The 22,046-nt window shown below is 43.1% G+C and overlaps 1 protein-coding gene across 2 annotated transcripts in view; it reads left to right on the top strand.

Annotated features, from left to right (window-relative positions):
• The window catches only part of LOC140734964 (protein kinase C-binding protein NELL2-like), a 320,968-nt gene that overhangs the window by 889 nt on the left and 298,033 nt on the right, over positions 1-22,046 (top strand). For both annotated transcript variants that reach the window (XM_073059717.1, XM_073059716.1), the window contains exon 2: positions 913-1,041. In XM_073059717.1, the coding sequence (XP_072915818.1) occupies positions 913-1,041 (129 nt within the window). The remainder of the gene's footprint in view (positions 1-912; positions 1,042-22,046) is intronic.

The raw sequence follows: 22,046 nt of genomic DNA, 5'->3' as shown, positions 1-22,046 counted from the left end.
TTTATCAGGAGTGCGGCATTCAAAGGGCCCTTAGTATTATTAAGGATCCCACCCATCCAGCCAGCGTCCTCTGACCATCATCAGGCAGGAAACTCCGATGCATAAAGACAAGAACGGTCGGGATGCCAAACAGTTCCCCCCCCTCAGGCTCAGGCCGTTAGAACTCCCAGCCGCATCGGATTCTAAGTGTCACCGGTTAATCTGTTCTGTACCTTACACTAGTTCACTTAGCCACTTTACTTAGTTTATGTACGTGTAATCCAACTGTAGATTTTATCCTTACTTTTCATAAGTTATTACATATTATATGTGTGTTATTATGTACGACAGTGCTTTACACCCTGGTTCGGAGAAACGCTGTCTCATTTGACGGTATACATATATAGTTAAATGACGATAAACTTGACTTGAATTGACTACAGATGGATATCTATCTGAATAGCTTGTGTATGAACCTGATGTATAAAATTCTTTAAATGAAGATCTTAGCGTCCCGGCCAAAGGGGTTTCCACATTTTACATTCAGAACCCAGGATTTAGCATTCTATAGATTCATTATTGTTGAAGGAAGGGGTTAACATAGGCAGATGAAGTAGAAAATTACTCTGGTTTGAAATCATTAGTCGAGTCGCTCAATTAATGATTTCAAACTGGAGCAATTTTCTAGTTAACCGCAAGTACTTTTGGCGGGGGAATGGTACGATGCAACACGTCAGCGGTTGGAACAGAGAATCTCTGGTAACTGAGGTGAATACGTTAAAAGTAAACACTATATTTGTTGAGCGCTATCGGCTTTATTTCTTTCCCGTGCTAGATTTTTGTACGATGTCAATGTAATATAAATGGAAAGCAGTGTATGTATAATCATGAGATTGGGTGACTGAAAGTGCAGTAACATTTGCTGGATATCAGTTCTAGGATTCGGTGTAGACCCAGCGCTGGAAATAGATCTTTTCTCTGCATTGGAACTGGACGCCTCAGCGGAGGGAATCGTGCAGGTCCCAGGGTTCCACAACGCGAGCAGAGCATTCCTGTTTCAAGGTAACCCCGGCTTCGGCCCTTTTAATAAATCTTCGGATGAAAAAAAAAGTCAGATTGTGATTGAAGAGATTTTTAACACCCGTTTTGGGACCGGTTCAGGGGAAATGCGAACGGTGTAGGAATAGGTGGTCCTATTTGTGGCCACGACACAGGCTCGAACCCGCACAGCGAAAGCACACGCAGATAGAGATTGCCCCTTGTTCACTATTCACGCCCCACCCCACCCCACAGCCTGTAAAACACGCTGCCCGCCTGAGGATACAAAGTAGAAACCCTCCACGGTTTGATAAGTTGCGCAAATCCAATATGGAAACTTTTCTTTACGCCTGACCTTCGCTTTAAAATAAAATGCTATTGGTAAGTTATTATCAATAATGGAAAAACTAATTATCTCCAACACCCTTTGTTACCAATATCACATAAAACATCCTCGGCAACTTAACTGGACCCACGAAAAACAGCGCGGGAGAAACCTTCGTAGCAAATGCGTGGAGCTAGAAAGGGTGTTGGGGTCGGTAAAGATCGATGTAGTGGATTCCCCTTAACTGGGACACATCGGGACTACATTTTGGCCCAATTAGCCGAAGTTTCATAGAAAGTTAAAAGGTGTAAAAAGGCTAATCACTAATCAAGGGACAATTTACAACAATGACCAATTAACATGTCAACAGGTAGGATGGGAGGAGACCGGAGCACCCCACCCGGAGTAACAAATTAAGTATTTGAATGAAATAGAACAAATTAGGAACTACCAATAGTACTACAGTATTATACAGTACTACAGTTTATAATAAACGGTATGAATCCCTGTCTCCTGCCCCAATTAAGCGGCGTAGTGTCCCAAATAATCTCGGCTATGTTCTCGATTAGTTTTTGTTATTTAAGACGTGTCGTGTAAACGGCTGCCCCGATAAACCGATGGCCCGATTAACCGGAATTCGTTCTATCCATCCCTGTGTTCAGAACGTTGTCCTTGCTGTCCTCCCGTGACCGTGCCGAGTTTGCAGGTGCAGAAACAAAAAAAAACCAAGGAGAGGGGAAAGATCATCAGAAATAGGACGCTGTGTATTCTTTCCAACCCATTTTAAGAACAGATGGGAGCTCAATGCCTCTTCCAAAGGGCAGCACATCTCTGCTAAGCCGTGCTATCTCTCATGCTCAAGGGATGGGATTTGCTTGTGAGACCAAAGAGGATTTTAAATGGGCATGACGTTTGCTTTTTTTTTTGTCTAGAGTCAGATGTTGGATTTAATACACTTTTCATTGTAGTTTTTTCTAGGCTTTGCACTAAATAATTATGGTTTGGGATCTTACTGATCATTTCTGATATCAGAGGCGGCTGCCCTGCTGAACATGATGGCTTTGGGATGCCTCCAACATGCAGAGGGATCACCACAAGTTTCTGTAATATGAACGGCATGCACCTGTAAGAATCTTTATAAGCAGGGGGCACAAACAAAGATTTAATTTTTATTGGCACTTTGATTTGTGCAAAATAACCTGCAGGTGGCTCACAGTTATAAAATTCTTTTTGATAAAGCTCCTCTGAAACCCCTTTGGTTGTTTACCATGTTATTTATTTTTTTAATATGTTATTGAGATCCAATGCGAAATAGGCCCTTGGAGGCACACTGCCCAGCAATCCTAATTTTAATCTTAGGCTAACCACTAATCAAGGGACAATTTACAATGACAAATTAACATGCCAACAGGTAGGATGGGAGGAGAGCAGAGCACCCAACCCGGAGGAAACCCACACGGTCACAGGACAAATTTCTTACAGGCAGTGATGGGAACTGAACCTGGATTGCCTGTGCTGAGCACTGCCATACTGTGTCATGAACATTTGTATAAAGGCATTATTCAAACACAAGTCGTTGTAAGGCGATGGACCTGCTTGGTGGGCAGAGATATGAGAACACAAAAACAAAACAAGCAGCTAATTTGAACAATCATGTGTTCTAGTTTCATAGAATACAGATTAAGCACATTCTTGCTATAAATCAAGAATTCTCTTATTTGCCACTATGCACAAAAATGATCATAGGCTCTTTTTAACACTTGATTTCTGGAAATGTGGTTGTTGCAAGCAAGGCCATTGCTCTTGGGGATTCTTGGGTCAGGAGGATAGTGAATCACAATCACGGAGATCTGCAGTACCTAATCTGTTATGGAGGTCTCACTGCACAGGACCCAGAAAGTTATAAACTTAGCCAGTTCCATCATGGGCACTAGATTCCTCAGCATCCAGGACATCTTCAAGGAGCAATGCCTCAAAAAGGTGGCATCCATCATTAAGGACCCCTATCACCTAGGACATGCCCTCTTCACATTGCTACCATCAGGGCGGAGGTATAGACACACACTCAATGTTTCAGGAACAGCTTCTTCCCCTCTGCCATCAGATTTCTGAATGGGTATTGAACCCATGAACATTACCTCATTATTTTGCTCTCTTTTTTGACACTATTTGTTTCATTATTTTATATAATTTTTTTCTTATTGTAATTCATAGATTAAAAACTTATTGCAATGTACTGCTGCTATAAAACAACATATTTCATGACATATACCAATAATATTAGACCTGATAATGATTTGGATTTTATGCCAACAGCATTGATTCAACAGGCAAGCCAATAAAGACCCATTTAAACCAATCCAATCACCCTCCTCTTGGTCTGTAGCCTTAGGTAGTTGGTACATAAACTGTAGGTGATGAAGGAAATGGCAGGTGATGGAAAAAGGCTGGTGTTGCAAAGGGAAAAGTCATGAACCCTTCGATTCGAGTGTGGGCAGCAATTATTGCAGACACTGTTAACAGTGGCTTGTGTATATTTAGTGTGGGGTCTAGAAAATCCATCTTTGTAGCTTCATGTTAGGGCATGTTGATAGAGAGCATACTATCATGTGGAATGATAGTGTGGTAGTCTGGCTGCAGCAAGACAGAACACAAAGCACTCCCAACAAGTGACTAGGATGGCTCAGCACAACTATCGGATCTGGAGACAATCTACATCTCTCAATGCCTGTGGCACACTCGTGACATCATTTAAAGCCCCATCCCATCCAGGATGGAGTCTGTTCAACCTCCTGCCATCTGGTAGGAGATACAGAAACATCTTAGCCAAGACAGTATGACTGAAAAACAGCTTCTTCTGAGGGTTGTTGTGCAGCTGAATAATGCCACACCCTGGCTTGCCAATGGCCTTTGAGTGTCATGGACTATCAAAGTCACTTGTTACATGTAGCTATCGGAATTACAAAAAAATTAAGCCATACTGCATGCATTGAAATATCTGTTTAACATGGACTGGAGTAGCACTGCAATCTCATTATCTTGAGCAATGACAATACAGTCTATTCTATCGACTAAATGTATTGGTTCCAGGGCACAGTGCTAAATCAAGACATTCGGGTCAATCTGGGTTGTCAGGAAGGAGCAACTTGTTTCAGATAGGCAGTGATCTTACGATTGGTAATTACAAATTTAATTCCCACTTTCACTAGTCCTGATAAAAGGTCAATTACTTGAAATGCTGGTTGTTTCCCACTCTGTGGACACTGCCTGACTAGCTGAGTACTCCAGCAATTTCTGTTTATGTTTCAGATTTTCTGCATCTGAGGTGTTTTGCATTTGTCAGGCAAAGAAAGGCAAACAGACTTTTTAAAAACAAAATATAAAACACTTTACAAAAATACACTTTTATAGATAAATGCGACAATCATTATTCACTCTGCAGTATGCTGCAGCAACCACAGAGCAAACATATATTCAAAGTTCAAAGTACATTTATTATCTAACTATGTGTACATTATACAACCTTGAGATTCATCTCCTTATAGGCAGCCACAAAACAAGCACAAAAGAACCCACTTAAGAAGAAGACAAGCAAACACCGAATGTGCAGAGAATAAACAAATCATACAAACAATAAACACAAGCATTTAGTTTCCTGAACTGGTCCGCCCACAGACCCTTAGTTCAGTGCAGAGCTGAGTAAACCTCGTGGAGCAGCACGTTGAACCAGCCCAGCTCTCGCCTCGGGGCCCTGACTCCTGACCTCTTCAATGTGGCTCAGTGCCTAAATCGTCGTTCAGACATCGGGCTCAGTTGCTTTAGTACGCTCTGAGATCTTCTCGATTCCCACAGCACTTAATTCATTGTCCAAATGTTGGATTTAGTCGCTTTGATGTGCTCTGGACCCTGGACCCTGCTGGCTAGATTCTATATGGTGTTGGGGGTTGGCAGGGGTGTACTGTTGTCAGGATATTGGGAAAATATTTTAGTGTTTGTTTAGAAATATTTATTTTTGATTGAAGAAGATAGCAGAAGTGCCCCCAATTTAAATATCATGGGACTGCACTCTCAGTAATGTAACATCCTTCTATACAACCGGCCCAGGCCATGTGATTGAACCCCAGACTGGTTTGAGTCTCTCAGTACAGGGGTGAGTATATCACTGACTGAACCAAAAGGACTAGTGAGCTGAAGAAAGTGATTAAACAGCATTCTTATGGTTTATATCATCTCAATCTGCCAGACTAATAAAGGAGTTTGAACAGAAAATATGCTTGGCTCTGAACCACAATCGATGCTGGTTTGTTTCAGACTCTGGCAGTAAAGTGACTTTCATTACTATGTGGTGTGTTGTATGACGTGGACAATCATGGTTGATCATGACCATGATTGTTCTTGTTAAATTTTTCTACAGAAGTGGTTTGCCATTGCCTTCTTCTGGGCAGCGTCTTTACAAGACCGATAACCCCAGCCATTATCAATGTGTTGGGGCTTGACCAGGTGGTTAAGGCATTGATCTAGTGATCTGAAGGTCGCTAGTTCGAGCCTCAGCTAAGGCAACGTGTTGTGTCCTTGAGCAAGGCACTGAACCACACATTGCTCTGCGACGACACCGGTGCTGTATCAGCCCTTGCCCTTCCTTTGGTAAACATCAGTGGCGTGGACAGGGGAGACTTGCAGCATGGGCAACTGCCAGTCTCCCATACAACCCTGCCCAGGCCTGCACCCTGGGCAGGAAACTTTCCAAGGCACAAATCCAAGGTCTCTCGAGACTAATGGATGCCTATATTTACCAATACTCTTCAGAGATTGTCTGCTGGGTGTCAGTGGTCACATAACCAGGACTTGTGATATGTACCAGCTGCTCCACCTCCTCCCATGGCTTTCTAAGCAGATGCTACACCTTTCCCAAGAGTGACCTGCAGCCTAGTAGAGGGAAGGAGTATCTCACACCTTTGGTAGAGATCTATTTCCACCCGGCCTCCCGGATTCTGACATTATGTACCTAAATAAGGGCTTTTGATGCATCACTCAAACAAAGATGATAGGAAAATGGGGGAGTTATATTGGATGTAGCTGATTTCAGAGTAGGTGAAGATCAAGGGTCGAACAGCCTGTACTATTTGTGCTGCAGAGAGTTGTAAACCTAGTCAGCCTCCCTAGTATTCAGGACACCCTCAAGGAGCAATGCCTCCAAAAGGTGGCTTCCATCATTAAGGACCCCCGTCGCCCAGGTCATACCTTGTTTTCATTGTTACCATCAGGAAGAAGGTACAGAACCCAGAAGGCACACGCTCAATGATTCAAGAACAGCTTCTTCCTCTCTGCCATCCAATTTCTGAATGGACATTGAACCCATGAACACTACCTCAATACTTTTTTGTCCTATTTTTGCACTGCTTATTTAACTTAACGATTTAATACATCGTCTTACTGTAATTCAGTTTTCTCTGTTATTAGGTATTGCAGTGTACTGCTGACGCAAAGTTAATAAATTTCCTGACGTATGCCAGTGATATAAAATGTGACTCTGATTCTGTGTTCTCTGTTCTAAACGGTACTTCCATTTATTATTAAACAGTACAGCACAGGAACAGATACTCTGGCCCACTATGTCTGGAACGACAATGATACCAATTTGGACTAAAACCATCTGCCTGCACACTGTCTCTATCTGTCCATATCCTATCTATTCTTGTGCACATCTAAATGCTTCTTAAATTTGTACCATTACGTTCACTTTATTTATAGATAAAGCTCTGGACATGATTTCAGTTATTTCTCATTTCCAGCAGCCACCAATTAAAAATGAAGGCTCGACTTTTCAATTTATGCACTAATGCTCCAGGGATGTTTAATGCAGTTTCGAGGTTAGCCTGCAACTCAGCAAGCAGCCATATGAAAGAGATGGGGAGGTGTGGTTATTTCTTCCTTAAGTATAATTCGGAAGAGATTGTGGAGGCATTAGTAATGATCTTTCAAGGATCACTAGATCCTGGCATGGTTCCAGGGGACTGGAAAATTATAAATGTCACTGTACTCCTCAAGGAAGCAGAACAAAGGAAATTATAGGCCTGTTAGCCTGACCTCAATTGTTGGGAAGATGCTGGAGTCAATTGTTAGGGATGTGGTTTTGAGGTACTTGGTACGTGACAAAATAGGCCAAAGTTGGCATCATTTCCTTTAAGGGAAAATCTTGCCTGATTAATCTGTTGGAATTATTTGAAGAAATAACAAGCAGGATAGACAAAGGAGAATCAGAGGATATTGTGTACTTGAATTTTCAGAAGGCCATCGAGAAGGAGCCACACATGAAGCTGGTTAATAAGATGAGACCATTGTATAACAGGAAAGATACTAGCAAGGGTAGACGATTGGCTGATTGGTTAGGAGGTAAACAGTGTGAATAAAGGGATCCTTATCTGGTTGGCTGCCAGTGACAAGTGGTGTTCCACAGTGTTGGGACTGCTGCTTTTTACATTATTTGTCCATGATTTGGATGATAGAATTGATGGCTTTGTGGCCAAGCTTGCAGATGATATGAAGATAGATGGAGGGGCAGGGGCAGATGGAGGAAGCAGAAGAACTAAGACAAACTAAGAAAATGGGCAAAAGAAATGGCAGATGGAATACAGTGTTGGGAAGTGTACAGTCATGCACTTTGGTAGAAGGAATAAAAGCACAGACTATTTTCTAAATGGGCAGAAAATTCAAATTTCTTTAGCTAGAGAGTGATGAATTTGTGGAACTCATTGCCACAGGTGTCTGTGGAGGTCAAGTCATTGGGTATATTTAAGGCAAAGGTTGATAGATTCTTGATTAGTGGAAGTATGAAGAGACACAGAGAAGGCAGAAGACTGAGGCTGAGAGGGAAATGGATCTGCCATGATGAAATGGCATAACAGATTCGATGGGCTGAGTGGCCTGATTCTGTTCCTATTTCTTATGGTCTTATAACCACATTTCCACCTTAAGTTGGCCCAACAACTCCTGGGCTTCCAAAATAGCTTAGGCTACAGACAACCTATTCCAAACCTCATCCAGAAATCACTTTAATCTGTCGGAATCAGGATGGGCAGTTCATTATTTACCTCCTTAACGTTGGTGAGCAAGAGCTGGCTTTCCTGTTTGGTGGTCGCATATTATTGTGGCTCAGATCCCACATCCATACACCGCATGTAGGTGCTGGTTCTTCCATCCCGTGAATCAATGCTGGCCCACAAAACTTTCCAGTCACAGACAGGCAGATGAGGTAGCCATTTCACTGACTTAGTGCCTGTTTGGCAACACTTTCAAATCCTCCTCCTCTCACACACCTACAGCTTCCTAGTTGTTTTATCCTTAAAACAGTATTCCTCGGCTGCTTATTAGGAGCTCTTTTCCCATTATAGGGATAATGGGATGTGCATTGATTTTAAAAATGAAATGTATTGCGAATGATTAGAATCAACTGTATGAAACTGTGGTGACATCAAAACACTTTGCCTGTTAAGCATATATAACTCATTGCCAGCTTTTGCCTGTCAAAATGATTTGTAGAAATGGCATTTATTTAATACCCATAGGTTCTGCAAGAGTGAAAAAGTATAATTTATCATAACATTCACCAAAGTTTTTTTGATTAAGCCCTTATAAATATTCCACCTTCCAGGTTTCATCAAGAAAGCATTCAGGAGGTGTTCAATTCTGATTCAAAGACTTTTTTGTTGAACTGAAAGGGAGGAAATTGATCTCCATTTTTGCTAATGCCTTAAAAATTAAATTATTCAAGTGCAGTGTGGGCTTTGTTATTTTTCTCAAAAAATTATTTAACATCCTATCAACCTGAATCTTCCTTTGCTCATGCAAAAAGAAGATGCAGATTTTTTTTAAAGTGCCTTGTGAACAAAGCCACATACTTGTTTTATTCACTTTCAAGGGAGCAAAATCATTGTAAGCTGTAATGTGTTTGAGGCATCGTGAGAATGGCAGCCTACTGCTGCCTGGCCTCGAGTTCTCTCATTTGGTTCCAGGGAAAGAAACCTTATGATCTGCCACATGCTAATGAGGGCACTGTAAGCAGCTCCAATCAAACAAATTTGACAGATGTTAAAGATTTACAAGCTAAAGAAGGGCTTTTGATGATTCACTCAAACATTTATTGAGACATCAAATGTGTCTCAGGGTGAGGGCATTTGCTATGTGCCTGCTCTTGAAACTATCTGATATCTTTCCTCCTCATCATTCTTCTTTGCAGCCCTATCGATGTTACAGCATGTGGATAATTTCCCTTGAAGATTATTATTGAAACTCCTTCCAGGTCCTCATTCAGATAATGACAACTAAGCAAAGACTATTCTGCTAATTTCCACCTGCTTCTTTTGCCAGTTTATTTGTATCTGTGTCCTCTGGTTATTCATTTATTTATGTATTGAGATACAGCGTGGAATAGGCCCTTCCAACTCTTCTGGCCCTTCAAGCCTCGCTGCCCAGCAACCCCTGATTTAACCCTGGTCTAATCACGGGACAATTTACAATGACCAACTAACCTTCCAACCAGTGTGGCTTTGGACTCTGTGGGGGGGGGGGGGGGGAACTGGAGCACCCAGAGGAAACCCACGCAATCACGGAGAATGTATAATCTCCTTACAGGCAGCCGTGGGAATCGAACTGGGGTTTGACTGTACCATAAAGTGTTGTGCTAACCACTACTCTACTATACCACATTATAACACTGATGCTAATGGAAGCTGGTTCTCTGTAGTTTTTTCTGTAAAATTTACCCTGCTTTTGAATATCTACATTAATTGCTTCTCAGCTGAAACAACATCAGTTGCTCTCTACCTTAACTAAAATATTTAATTCTTGCTGCCATTTGAATAAATCTTCTCTCTACTCTCTGCAACGTCTTTTCATCTTTTCTAAAGTGTGGTACCCAGAATTAGACAAAATTCTTCAGCTGGGGCCTAACTAATATTTTATAAAGGCCCTGCAGGCTCACCTTGCTTTTATTTTCTATGTCACTCTTTAATTGTGGATTTTCCTTTCTTTGTTAAAAGCATATCCAATTGATTTTGCCAAATTTGGGAATTTTGCATACAGGTCTCCCTGACCCTCTGTTCATAGACCTCCTTTAAAATCGTACCATCTAGTTTATTCTACAACCAGACTTAATCAGTTTTCTGGTTTAAATTTCATTTGCCCATTAGCAGATTGCCTTTGTCCTTCTGAAGACCATTTCTATGCCATTTACTGTTAACTACATTTCAGAATTTCCTATCACTGGCAGAGATTGGAATTGTGCCGTGCAGTTGTTAATATGAGTAGGGACATCAACAGCCACTGGAGGGCACCACTATACATCCTCCAGCTAGTCTGAAAAAACTAGGCTAAGTTTGTAACTCACATGGAGCCATAGTCAAATTGCTTCCATCTCTGGACTTCAGTTGTACTGGAAAGTTTATTTTTTGTTGGATTATTTGAACACCTTGTATAAGCGTATACACAATAAGCTTATTGTCTTCAATTATCCCTATTTCTTTGTGAAAGAATTCAAAGTTGATTAAACATAACTTGTCTTATTAAAAGGAATGGTGACAATAGACAGTAGCTGCAGGAGTAGGCCATTCAGCCCTTCTAGCCAGCACCACCATTCACTGTGATCATGGCTGATCATACACAATCAGTACTCCGTTCCTGCCCTCTCCCCATATCCCTTGACCCCGCTATCTATAAGAGCTCTATCTAACTCTCTCTTGGATGCATCCAGAGACTTGGCCTCCACTGCCTTCTGGGGCAGAGCATTCCACATATCCACCATTCTCTGGGTGAAAAAGCTTTTCTGCATCTCTGTTCTAAATGGCCTACCCCTTATTCTTAAACTGTGGCCTCTAGTTCTGGACTCACCCATCAGCGGGAACATGCTTCCTGCCTCCAGCGTGTCCAAACCCTTAATAATCTTGTATGTTAATACCAATCATTTATCAATCCGTTCTCCCAAGTGTTGGATATACTTGACCTGGATTACAGCTCCACTATATAGTGGTTGTTCATTGTGAAGTTGCCTAAAGGAAACCTGTGCGGGAGAGTTTTTAAAGTGGAAAAGCTGCTGCACTGGAAAAGTTCCACTCTCTCAACCCCAGAAGTCTTGGGTCCAGTGGTATGAACAAGCATTACAAACTGGGGTCTTCCTTGGTTGTAATAGATGACCATGACGTCTTCTGTCATGCCCTTTGCTGTGCATGGAGTGTTGCAGAACCATCTTTCTGGCCCTTGGATCTCACCTGCTCAGTCCATCAGAGCTGACTTTGCATGCTGGGACGGGCGTGTCACAATCTCATGGGGTATAAGGCCGCCGGCTGCCCTCGCCTGGTTTAGCCTGTCTGTCGAAGCCATGTCACTAAAACTTGCACGCAAACAGCTACAGGTGAGTGTCTGGTGAGGATCACAGGCGACTGAGCTGTCCCAAAACGAACAGGATAAACCCCCTCCCCAGTGTTGGCTATCCCTCCATGGATCGCTCGTACACCCCATGCCTCTACTAGGGCTGCACTATTAGCCCGCAGTTGCCCGGTTTCCACTCTGACACCCAAACAGAAACAGAAGATCGTGCACAGATTGCCTCTCTTCCTCTGGTACCCAGGATGGATTTCACGGCATCTGGGCAGTTCTACTTTGAGCTCTGCAACCATTTACAACATCTCAATCCCTCCCACATCCCCCCTCCCAGCTTCATTCCTATCTTTCTCCTTTACACCGAAAACATCTTCTTCCATGCTTATTCACTCAATTGCTCCCTGATTCAACAAAATGCTCACTCTTTAGTTCCTTATGTATTCCATCCTTTCCTTTGATTAATATTTAATATTCATGCATACATTAAGTACTTCTCAGTTCCTCTCTATTTACATCTCCCTTCTACTATGTGTTCTAAGAAGCTTAATTCTTCATTAAACTTTGAATCCAGAATTGATCACAATCCATTTTCTGCTAAATTTTAATTCAAAGTTCAATTTCAAAGTAAGATTTTTATTGAAGTACATATATGTCACCCTATACAACCCTGAGATTTGTTTTTTTGCCAGCATATTTGATAAATCCAATAACCATAATATAATCAGTGAAAGACTGCACCCAACAGGGCGGGCAATCAGCGTGCAAAAAACAACAAACTGAACAAATACAAAAAAAACCAGAGAAATAATAAATAAACAAGTGATAAATATGGAGAACATGAGATGAGTCCTAGAGTGAGTCCATTGGTTGTGGGAACATTTCAACGATGGGGTGATGGGGCAAGTGAAGTTGAGTGAAGTTCTCCTCTTCAGTTCAAGATCCTGATGGTTGAGGGGTAATAACTATTCCTGAACCTGGTGGAGTGAGTCCTGAGGCTCCTGTACCTTCTTCCTGATGGCAGCAGCGAGAAGTGAGCATGGCCTGATGGTGGGGATCTTTAATGGATACTGCTTTTCTGTGACAATGTGTAGATGTGCTCAGGTGGCGGGGAAGGCTTTACCCATGATGAACTGCAATGTATCCACTACCTTTGTAGGATTGTCTGTTCACCGTCACTGGTGTTTCCAAACCAGGCTGTGATAATTTCCGTGCCTACTCACAAGGGAGCTCTAGCATTTTTTTAATCCGTCTCTCTCAAATGAATGTCTAGTTTGAATGTAAACTCTCTTTTCATTTACACTTTCTGTATTAATTTGATTCCAGCGCACTTGGCCAGATCCTCTAGCAATTCACCAAAACTTGCTCTTCTCTGCTTGAGAATTTTCATAATTGTTTTCTTATATTTTTATCACTGAAATTATTCCAACGTAATGATCACCATTTACTAGATCACTGAAACATGTCTTTCTTATCACATACACACAGGGAAAAGTAATGGATGAAGTTTCTGCTGGTTAGGGTTGCCCATGGATATTGCGTCCTAGCTGTCTAGATAGATAAGCCTGGGCAATACAATGTGGAGAGCAAACTCCACCCCCCCCCCCTTCCACATGGCTGATGAATCCAAAGGAACAGCAGAGACCGATACAGTTTGGCAGCAGGAGTTGCCAGTCAGCGTTGAACTCAATGTAGGACTGCCTGAGGGACTCCAGCTGTGGATTTTTTGTTTGGGATTTACTGGGTATAGTGAGTATAGCCCCAAGGCAATGGAGGTTTGTGATCAGAGGTTTCCTTGTCCTAAATGAGCTGCCAACCATGGCTGACGAGCCCCATTCATGTTTTAAGGTGCTTTGCCCTCCTCCTGTCAGTAGACACAGTTCTGCTGGGCTGAGTAGCTAAGCCACACGTGAAGGCCAGAAAATGGACTTGGTTATCAGAGGCTATTTGAGGTGCACGCCATTTAACAGGTAGTGTGAGCTTGTCCTCCTACCACTCCTTGGCTGTAAGGAACCTGTGTGTTTGTTTGCCTATGACAATAAACTTGAACTTGAACTTAAATAAATGCCCTCTCTTTTTGATTGGGCTCGAATCAGACTGACCAAGAACAGCATTGGATTCAGATGCATTTACCTGCATGTAGTCAGAAACATACAGAGAAATGTTTTGTTTTTGTTAACAATCAACACAAGCTAACGATGAGATGGGGCAGCCCACAAGAGTCGTCGCACATTCCAGCACAACATAGCATACCCACAATGCTTAGCAGAGCAACATAGAACACAACGAAACAGAACACAACAAACAACAGTAAAATGAGCCCCTTTCCTTTCTCCCTCCCTCCCTCCCTCCCATGTTCATACACAATCCCCCAGCTTCAGGACAGGCTGTGGCTGGTTGCTAGCAGACTCCTCAATGTGCAGACATTGGGCTTTGACTTTGCCAGCAGACACGCAGAGTCCTGCATTCACAAAGAATTCCTTTTCTCCTTTCTCCCATTACAGCTTTAGGTATCCAATCTATATTAATTTCCCCATTACCACTACTCTAAAAGACCTGAAACCTTTTGTGAATGGCTGTAGAATTGACCCCATCTTCTTTAGTGTCCTGTAGAGCACAAAAGCCATTTCTTTGTTCCTTAATTAAGACCAAAGGTCAAAGTAAATTTATTATCAAAGTACATATATGTCACTTGAGATTCATTTTCTTGCAGGCATTCTCAATAAATAGAAAGAAACACAGTAAAATCAATGACAAAATGCACATAATAGAGACAAACAACCAATGTGCAAAAGACAAACTGTGCAAATACAAAATAAGAAAAAATAATAATAAATAAATAAGCACATGTATTGAGAACATAAGATAAAGAGTCCTTGAAAGTGAATCCATAGGTGGTGGGAACAGTTCAGAGTTGGGGTGAGTGAAGTTATCCCCTCTGGTTCAAGAGCCTGATGGTTGAGGTTCCTAAACCTGGTGGATGTTCCTGTACCAACTTCCTGATGGCAGCTGTGAGAAGAGAGTAGAGCCTGGATGGTGAGGGTCCTTGATGATGGATGCTACTTTTCTGTGACAGCACTACACATAGACGTGCTCAGTGGTGGGGTGGCTTTACCTGTGATGAACTGGGCCATATCAACTAGTCTTTGTAGGATTTTCCATTCAAGGGCATTGGTGTTTCCATACCAGGCTGTGATGCAGCTAGTCAATATACTCTCCACCACATATCTATTCAAGTTTGTCATTTTTTTAAAATGACAGGCCAAATCTGCAAGCAAGTCACCCCTTTCTAGTGCCTTAACAGTATCTTTGATCTATACTAACGTCTACTCACAAGCCATGCATCCCTGTGCTTCTAGATTCCTTATCTGCTCTGAATACATGGTGGTTAGGAATATTAAGTGTCTATTCCTGTCCTTACGTGAATCTGGCTTTCATTGTTAGTGCTCTATCATAATTCCATATTAACACCCACAAAATGCGAGAGGAATTCAACAGCTCAGTCAGCAACTATCAAGGGGGAATAAACAGCTGACATTTCAGGCCGAGCTCCTTGATCATTATTTGCCGTATTCTTTATGTGCATGCACCATCAATAACTCACGCTGAGATGTAGGGGTCTGTGGGAGGAGCCACAGGAGCTGTCAGCAGGGGTCTGTGGGAGGAGCCACAGGAGCAGTCAGCAGGGGTCTGTGGGAGGAGCCACAGGAGCAGTCCAGACAGGTATATATAGTTCACCACACACATACACTCTAAACTTCATTCAGCTTGCCCCCCCCCCCCCCCCATTGCCCTCAGTCTGCACCTCTCTTCCTGTCTGTGACCTCCTGTCTTTAAATGTCACTTTGTTTCTTCGGGTCCTCAGCCAAACTTACATTTTCCCTTCCCCTCACTGACCCTCCTGCCAAGGTAGTTTGAACCCTCATTGTTGTGAATTTAATTTTTCATTAATATTTGATTAATCTTGTATATATATGTTGGTTGAATAAGCATTCATCTTCATTTTGAATAATTCGTTATGGGTTATATGTATAATTAATGAATTTCATACATTATCGCGCTACTACGTGATGCGTGCACACCTCACTTAAAGTAAAGTTAGACTCGTATTTCAGACTTCCGTGCCTTCCTTTGAATTAGTTTAATGTTTTGAAGTTACAGAACACAACACTCACCTACAATGCTACTTCAGCACTGTGTGGTGTCCTTGGTTCCAGTTGTGTAGAGGACGTACCTTGCCAACTTTGTGTAAGTCCCTTCCCTGGTCCCTTATGACCACTTCCTTTCTGTGATACTATTGTGCCAGATAGTTGGTTGTTACCTAACGACAATCATCAGGCCTCCATTTCCTGCAGTCTACCATCTTCCTTACATTCCCCATCCTCTGTGTCTGCTATCTACAGTACTGTGCAAAGGTTTTAGGCATAAACTGTATATATAGCTAGGGTGCCTAAGACTTTTGCACGGTACTGTAGTAATTTTATGTATTGCACTGTACTGCTGCTTCAAAAAAACCCCACAAATTTCATGATGTATGTGAGTGATGATAAACCTGATTCTGATAAGGGTCTTTGTTGTGGACTGAGAGTGGGAAGGGGGCAGGGAGAGGGGAATCATGGTTGGAAATGGAGAAGAGAGGAGCAGGAAACAACAGTGAACAACAGTCATTGTTTGGAATCAAATGACCTTGCCTGGTGTCTCAGGGCAGGGTGTGTGACACATTTGGATAGCAGTAGAAGGATCAGTCCGAGTCAGCATGGATTTATGAAGGGAAAATCATGCTTGACTAATCTTCTGGAGTTTTTTGAGGATGTAACTACGAAAATGGACAGGAGAGAGCCAGTGGATGTAGTGTACCTGGACTTCCAGAAAGCTTTTGATAAACTCCCACATAGGAGATTAGTGGGCAAAATTAGGGCACATGGTATTGGGGGCAGAGTACTGACATGGACTGAAAATTGGCTGGCTGACAGGAAACAAAGAGTAGTGATTAACGGGTCCCTTTCGGAATGGCAGGCTGTGACCAGTGGGGTACCGCAAGGTTCGATGCTGGGACCGCAGCTGTTTACAATATACATTAATGATTTAGATGAAGGGATTAAAAGTAACATTAGCAAATTTGCTGATGACACAAAGCTGGGTGGCAGTGTGAAATGTCAGGAGGATGTTATGAGAATGCAGGGTGACTTGGACAGGTTGGGTGAGTGGGCAAATGTATGGCAGATGCAGTTTAATGTGGATAAATGTGAGGTTATCCACTTTGGTGGCAAGAACAGGAAGGCAGATTACTATCTAAATGGAGTCAAGTTAGGAAAAGGGGAAGTACAACGAGATCTAGGTGTTCTTGTACATCAGTCAATGAAAGCAAGCATGCAGGTACAGCAGGCAGTGAAGAAAGATAATGGCATGCTGGCTTTTATGACGAGGAATTGAGTATAGGAGTAAAGAGGTCCTTCTGCAGCTGTACAGGGCCCTGGTGAGACCCCACCTGGAGTATTGTGTGCAGTTTTGGTCTCCAAATTTGAGGAAGGACATTCTTGCTATTGAGGGAGTGCAGCATAGATTCACGAGGTTAATTCCCGGGTTGGTGGGACTGTCATATGTTGAAAGATTGGAGCGACTGGGCTTGTATACACTGGAATTTAGAAGGATGAGAGGGGATCTGATTGAAACATATAAGATTATTAAGGGATTGGACACACTGGAGGCAGGAAGCATGTTCCCGCTGATGGGTGAGTCCAGAACTAGAGGCCACAGTTTAAGAATAAGGGGTAGGCCATTTAGAACAGAGATGCGGAAAAACTTTTTCACTCAGAGAGTGGTGGATATGTGGAATGCTCTGCCCCAGAAGGCAGTGGATGCCGAGTCTCTGGATGCATTCAAGAGAGAGTTAGATAGAGCTCTTATAGATAGCGGGGTCAAGGGATATGGGGAGAGGGCAGGAACGGGGTACTGATTGTGTATGATCAGCCATGATCACAGTGAATGGTGGTGCTGGCTAGAAGGGCTGAATGGCCTACTCCTGCACCCACTGTCTATTGTCTGCACACGTGCCGCTCCCCACCCTGGCACCTCTTCTCTGCCACCTGTGTGTGTGTGTGTATAAACACCTTTTGCACAGGACTGTAGTTCAATCATCCTGCCACGCCCATTCCTCCCACTGAGCCCCTTCCACTACTGTTCCTGTCAGCCCACTTCACCCCTCTTACTTGATCCAATGCTCCACCCTCCTTTTTTACAAGATTCCATAATCTCTGCTCCTTCCACCCATCACCTTCCAGTCTCTGTCAAGATTTCCACTCTTCCCTCCTCCATTGCCTATCATCCCTCCTTCCCCGCATGAACCTATCGCTTGCTAGATCTTGCTGCCTATCATCCCTCCTTCCCTGCATGAACCTATCACTTGCTAGAACTTGCTGCCTATCATCCCTCCTTCCCTGCATGAACCTATCGCTTGCTAGATCTTGCTGCCTATCATCCCTCCTTCCCTGCATGAACCTATCGCTTGCTAGATCTTGCTGCCTATCATCCCTCCTTCCCCGCATGCACCTATCGCTTGCTAGATCTTGCTGCCTATCATCTCTCCTTCCCCGCATGCACCTATCGCTTGCTAGATCTTGCTGCCTATCATCTCTCCTTCCCCGCATGCACCTATCGCTTGCTAGATCTTGCTGCCTATCATCTCTCCTTCCCCGCATGCACCTATCGCTTGCTAGATCTTGCTGCCTATTCTTCCTGCTCATCTGGATGCACCTATCGCTTGCTAGATCTTGCTGCCTATTCTCCCTGCTCATCTGGATGCACCCATCAGTTGCTCCAGCCCTTCTTTTCTCTCTAAACTGCCTATTTCTCCTTTGTCTCTCAGTTCAGAGGTAGGGCCTTAACCTAAACATTGACTGTTAATTTTCCTTCACAATGCTGCTGTGCCTACTGAGTTTAACCAGTATTTTGTTTTTGCTCCAGATTTCGGCATCTGCAGTCTCTCATGTTCCTAATTCCATGGGATTATTATTTAAGGATGGGGATCTCTTAATAGCAGATCAATTATCAGCTTTAAACTTGTATCATGGCAAGCGTCTTCAGTTGCTGGAATCTTGGGCAACAGAAAAATGGTGGAGGAACTCAGCAGGTCAGGCAGCATCTGTAGAGGGAAATGGACCATATATGTTTTGTATATGGGCCAATGGTGTAGTGGTTAGCACAACACTTTACAGTGCCAGTGACCTTGGTTCAATTCCCACTGCTGCCTGTAAGGAGTTTGTACATTTCTCCCGGTGACAGCGTGAGTTTCCTCCGGGTGCTCCACTTTCCTCTCACATTCCAGAGATGTAACGGTTGATAGGTTAATTGGTCATTGTAAATTGTCCTGTGATTAGGCTAGGGTTAAATCGGGGGATCGCTGGGTGGCACAGCTCAGAGTTGGAAGAGTCAATTGTATCTCAATCAATCAAAAGATAGATAAATAAATAATTTATCTATCCCTGATCTAAATTCTTGCATGATTGTCCTTTTTGTTGAAGTCAAAGGACAGACCAGCTGGATGATGTTTATCACAGTCTCTGCCATCACATTACATCAACATTTTTGTCTTAACACAATAGGGGTAATTACAAAATTTAGTTTAGGCATTCCTTCTGCAGATGTATTGACAAGCAATAGGAGTTTTCTAGGCATTCCATAACACCTTACAGTCAGAAAAGTATTTAGGAAGTATAATTATGATTATATATAGGAAATGTCAGCCAGTTGATACTCAACATTCTCACAAAACCAATGTGCTCATGAGCAGAGAATCTGTGTCAGTACTGTTGGCTGAGGGCTGGATGCTGGGTTTATTTCTTCTGTGCACGGCTGTGGAAGATAGCGGAGAGCAAAATGTTTTACAGCGCTAGTGATTACTGAGCGGGATTCACTTCCCACTGGAAAGGAGTTAGTACCTTCTCCCTGTGACCACGTGGGTTTCCTCCCACACTCCAAAAACATAGAGTTTGAGAGTTGTGGGCGTGTTATGTTGGTGCTGGAAATGTGGCGACATTTCCGTGCTGCCCCAGCACACTACCCAGAACGTGTTGGTCATTGATGTAAACAATGTATTCCTCTGTATGTTTCAATGTACCTCATTATATGATGTGGGCGATCATGATCTTTCCAGGACCATGATTGCTCTTGGTGAATTTTTCTACAGAAGTGGTTTGCCATTTCCTTCTTCTGGGCAGTGTCTTTACAAGAAGGGTGACCCAAGCCATTATCTATTCTCTTCAGAGATTGTCTGGCATCAGTGGTTGCATAACCAGGACCGGTGATATGCACCAGCTGCTCATGCAACCATCTACCACCTGCTCCCACGGACTCACGTGTCCCTGAGTGGCTGGAGGAGGGGGGAGCTGAGCAGGTGACACCTTGCCCAAGGGTGATCTGCAGGCTAGTGGATGGGAAGGAGCACCTTACACCTCCTTTGGTAGAGGTGTATCTCCACCTCACTACTTAGTGTACTTATGACAAATAAAACTAATCTTTAATCTTCATCAAACTGGCACTTTGGGGTACTTTGTTTACACCCAATTTAGTATCTTATACAAAAGATGGAGAACACAGCAGTCCCCTCTCCCCTCCTACTGAGCTGCTGGCCAGTTTCTGATATTCAGATCGCTGGAGGCAGCCTTAAATTCTCGATGCTCTGATGGTGGGGTGCTACCAATTCGTCCGTATGACACAATGGTGTCAAAGATCAGGGTGCCAAATACTTGATCTTTTGCTTATCATCAGAGCTGACGATGTTAGAGGTGAGGATTGTTCAGTATGAAAATGCAAGGTGTCCTGTATCCAGGTCTATTAGATTGCGTATGCACAGATAGTATAGGAAAAGACAGTACAGTACAGTACAAAAGTCTTCAGTACATGTATATAGCTAGGGTGCCTAAAACTTTTGCACAGCACTGCATTTGTCAACATTGAGTGGAGGGTGAGTTTCTAAATCTGGCAGGAGCAAAGGATGTTGGGAATGGCAAATGTGGAGCATTGCGGGAGGGGTGTGTGTCAGGTGGCATAGAAAGAGTGCCGGGGCAGAGGGGTGGCATGGGTGCAGGCATACCCAACCCTGAGACACTAGGCAAGGTCATTTGATTTCAAACAATAGGTTTATTGATCATCACGTAATGTCTCTCTGGTGCTTCCCACTCACTTCTCCTCTCCCTTCCCCTTTTCCCAACTATGATCCCCTCTCCCTAGCCCCTTCCCACGCTCAGTCCACAATAGAGACTCGTATCAGAATCAGGTTTTTTCATCGTCACATATGTCATGAAATTTGTTTTTTTTGTGGCAGCAGTACAGTGCAATACATGAAATTACTACAATACTGTGCAAAAGTCTTATGCTTTTAGTCTTACGTGCCTCAGACTTGTAGGTAGGGAAGAATATACCACCCGTGGACCACATATGAGTTTTCTCTTCCTTATGGGGTTCATGGGACAGGATGACAAGTTGTATAAACTGGATGGATCTTTCAGGGCATGAATAACCAAAATGGCCTCTTCCAGTGCTAAGCTACAAGACCCAATGATTCTGTGAAGCAGCTTTTGTGGTCTTCATTGCCAGGTCAAATTTGAGTTTGTTGCCAAATGCACAAGTACGTAGCTGCAATATGCACAGGTCCAACGAAAAGCTTACTTGCAGCATTATTCCAATCACAAATCTGCAGATCTGGAAATCCAAAGAACACACACAAAACGCTGGAGGAACTCAGCAGGACAGGCAGCATCTATGGAGAGGAATAAACAGTCGCTATCTTGGGCCAAGACCCTTCAGGTACATAACATCAGATTAGCAACATTCACCAATCACAAGAAAAGTCTATACCTGAAAGTCTATACCTTGGACACTACCTCCAGGCTTCGAAACTTTGATCTTCAGTCTCCACCCCACCCCTTCCACCAGCATCTGGTTGAGCCCCTGAGTGGGGGCCTCCTCTCTTTCCCAGCTTCAGGGATCTGATCCAATTTCAAAACTCACAGCAGCTGCCTGTGTGCATCCCATAGCTCACAAAAGAACACAGCGTTTGATACCCTGTGCCTTGGGCACTGCTGAATTTTGCGTTTACTGACCCATGGTTGAAAATAACTTGAATGTCACAGAGCCGAACTTCAGCATATTTGGAAAACCAGTGTAATTTCTAACCCAAAGTTCAGTACTGGAATATGAATTAGATATGTGGAATGATTTTGTGCATTAAAAAAATCTTTTTCATAATGATGCACACTATCAGAAGGGGATACAATGCAGAATGGTGGCTGAAGTCAAACACACATACAGACAGAAATTGGGTACTGGGGGTAGA

The sequence above is a fragment of the Hemitrygon akajei genome, chromosome 10, assembly GCF_048418815.1.
Source record: "Hemitrygon akajei chromosome 10, sHemAka1.3, whole genome shotgun sequence".
NCBI classification, from domain to species: Eukaryota; Metazoa; Chordata; class Chondrichthyes; order Myliobatiformes; family Dasyatidae; genus Hemitrygon; species Hemitrygon akajei.
This window is presented reverse-complemented; position numbering and strand designations above follow the sequence as displayed.